The sequence below is a fragment of the Podarcis pityusensis genome, assembly GCF_964106645.2.
Source record: "Podarcis pityusensis genome assembly, chromosome: Z".
In the NCBI taxonomy this organism is placed as follows: domain Eukaryota; kingdom Metazoa; phylum Chordata; class Lepidosauria; order Squamata; family Lacertidae; genus Podarcis; species Podarcis pityusensis.
In genome coordinates this window covers 484,396-486,895 of record NC_138044.1, presented here as the reverse complement: position 1 = coordinate 486,895, position 2,500 = coordinate 484,396, and the positions used below count along the sequence as shown (strand labels likewise).

Below are 2,500 nucleotides of genomic sequence, written 5' to 3'. Positions count from 1 at the left end.
TTAATATTTCAATATTTCAATATTTCAATATTTTAACATCTTAATTTTAATATTTTAATATTTTAACATCTTAATTTTAATATTTTAATATTTCTATATTTTAATTTTAATATTTTAATTTTAATATTTCAATATTTTAACATCTTAATTTTAATATTTCAATATTTTAACATCTTAATTTTAATATTTTAATATTTTAACATCTTAATTTTAATATTTTAATATTTCTATATTTTAATTTTAATATTTTAATTTTAATATTTCAATATTTCAATATCTTAATTTTAATATTTTAATATTTTAACATCTTAATTTTAATATTTTAATATTTCGATATTTTGATTTTTTGATATTTTGATATTAATATTTTAATTTTACTATTTTACTTTTCCCACTCTTTCCCTTCCTGACCTGAGCCGGGTGCTGGTGGCAGTGAGTTCCCCTGGCGCCTTCCCCGCACCCAGGACCAGCGTCCCGGCGGTGAAGCGTCCGCGATTGGCCTGAACCCAGCGGCAAGTCGAACCCAGGGCCACCTCGTACCATTTGCCGTAGAGCTGGAATAACGAAAATAATAATAATAATAATGATAATAATAATAATAATGATAATGATAATAATAATAATATATTTATACCCATCTGGCCACAAAATACAATAATAATAATAATAATAATAATAATAATAATAATATATTTATACCCATCTCCCCTCCAGTTCCGTTTCCTTTCCTTTCCTTCTGAGAGAAAGTATTATTATTATTAATTATTATTACTATTACTATTATTAAAATTTATTATTATTATTATTATTTATTATTATTATTATTATTATTATTTATATCATTACGATCATTATCATTATCATTATTATTATATTTAGAGTGCGTCAAGAACCACACGGCTACCTACTTGAATCTATTACTATTATTAATAATAATATTAATATTTATATCATTACGATTATTATTTATATTATTATTATTATTATTATTATTATTATTATTATTATCATCATTAGCCAGCCCTTCCTTTCCCCCCGCTCCCCTCCACCCCCTGCCCATCAAGTCTCAGGCAGTTCCGCAGATCAAGATTATTCTGATCTATTATTATTAAGATTATTAAGACTATTAATAGTATTAATCATTATTATTATTATTATTATTATTAGCCAGCCGTTCCTTCTGTGCCGCTCCCCTCCAGCCCCCTGCCCATCAAGTCTCGGGCAGTTCCGCAGATCAATATTCTCCAGATCTATCATTATTATCATTATTAATACTATTATTATTATTATTATTATTATTATTATTACATCTCTCGACGCTTCTCTTTCAGGCTTATTATTATTATTATATCTCTATTATTATTTTAATAGTATTATTATTATTTATATTATTATTATTAATAGTATTATTATTATTACATCTCTCGACGCGTCTCTTTCAGGCTTATTATTATTATTATATCTCCATTATTATTTTAATAGTATTATTAATTCTTAATATAATTAATATTATCATTAGCCAGCCCTTTCGCACCCTTCCCATCCACCCCTTCAAGTCTCAGGCAGTTCCACAGATCAAGATTATTCTGATCTATTATTATTAAGATTATTAATATTATTAATAGTATTAATCATTATTATTATTATTATTATTAGCCAGATCTCCAGATCTATCATCATCATCATCATCATTATTATTAATTCTTAATATAATTAATATTATTATTTGCCAGCCCTTTCGCACCCCTCCCATCCACCAAGTCTCAGGCAGTTCCACAGATCTATATATATTATTATTAATACCGCTATTACTAATACTACTATTATTATTACTATTAATTATTATTAATTATCATGAATATCATTATTAGCCGGCCCTTTCGCACCCCTCCCACCCACCAAGTCTCAGGCAGTTCCACAGATCAAGATTCTTCTGATATATTTTTATTAATACTCTTATTATTACTAATACTACTATTACTATTACTATTAATCATTATTAATTATCATGAATATCATTATTAACCGGCCCTTTCGCACCCCTCCCATCCACCAAGTCTCAGGCAGTTCCACAGATCAAGATTCTTCTGATATATTTTTATTAATACTCTTATTATTACTAATACTACTATTATTATTACTATTAATTATTATTAATTATCATGAATATCATTATTAGCCAGCCCTTTCGCACCCCTCCCATCCACCAAGTCTCAGGCAGTTCCCCAGCCTCTGCTAGGTCTAGCTTCTTCTGATATTATTCTTATTATTTATTAATCATTATTAACCACTAATAATCATCATTATTATCATTATTAGCCGGCTGATTATTATCACCCTTATCATTATTTTCTATTCTTATTTCCGCTGCATTTCATTTTCTTTTATTGCTAGAGGCTGATGCAAATCAAATCCGATCTATTATCATATATCATTAATCCTTAATAATCCTTAATAATCCTTATTAATCCTTATTAATCCTTATTATTATCATTATTAG

The 2,500-nt window shown here is 26.6% G+C and overlaps 1 protein-coding gene across 1 annotated transcript in view; it reads right to left on the bottom strand.

The window, feature by feature from the left end:
- Positions 1-2,500, bottom strand: part of LOC308468494 (protein AMBP-like) — a 21,785-nt gene that overhangs the window by 17,909 nt on the left and 1,376 nt on the right. The window contains exon 2 of the mRNA XM_080990713.1: positions 412-554. Coding sequence (XP_080846839.1) covers positions 412-554 — 143 coding nt within the window. The remainder of the gene's footprint in view (positions 1-411; positions 555-2,500) is intronic.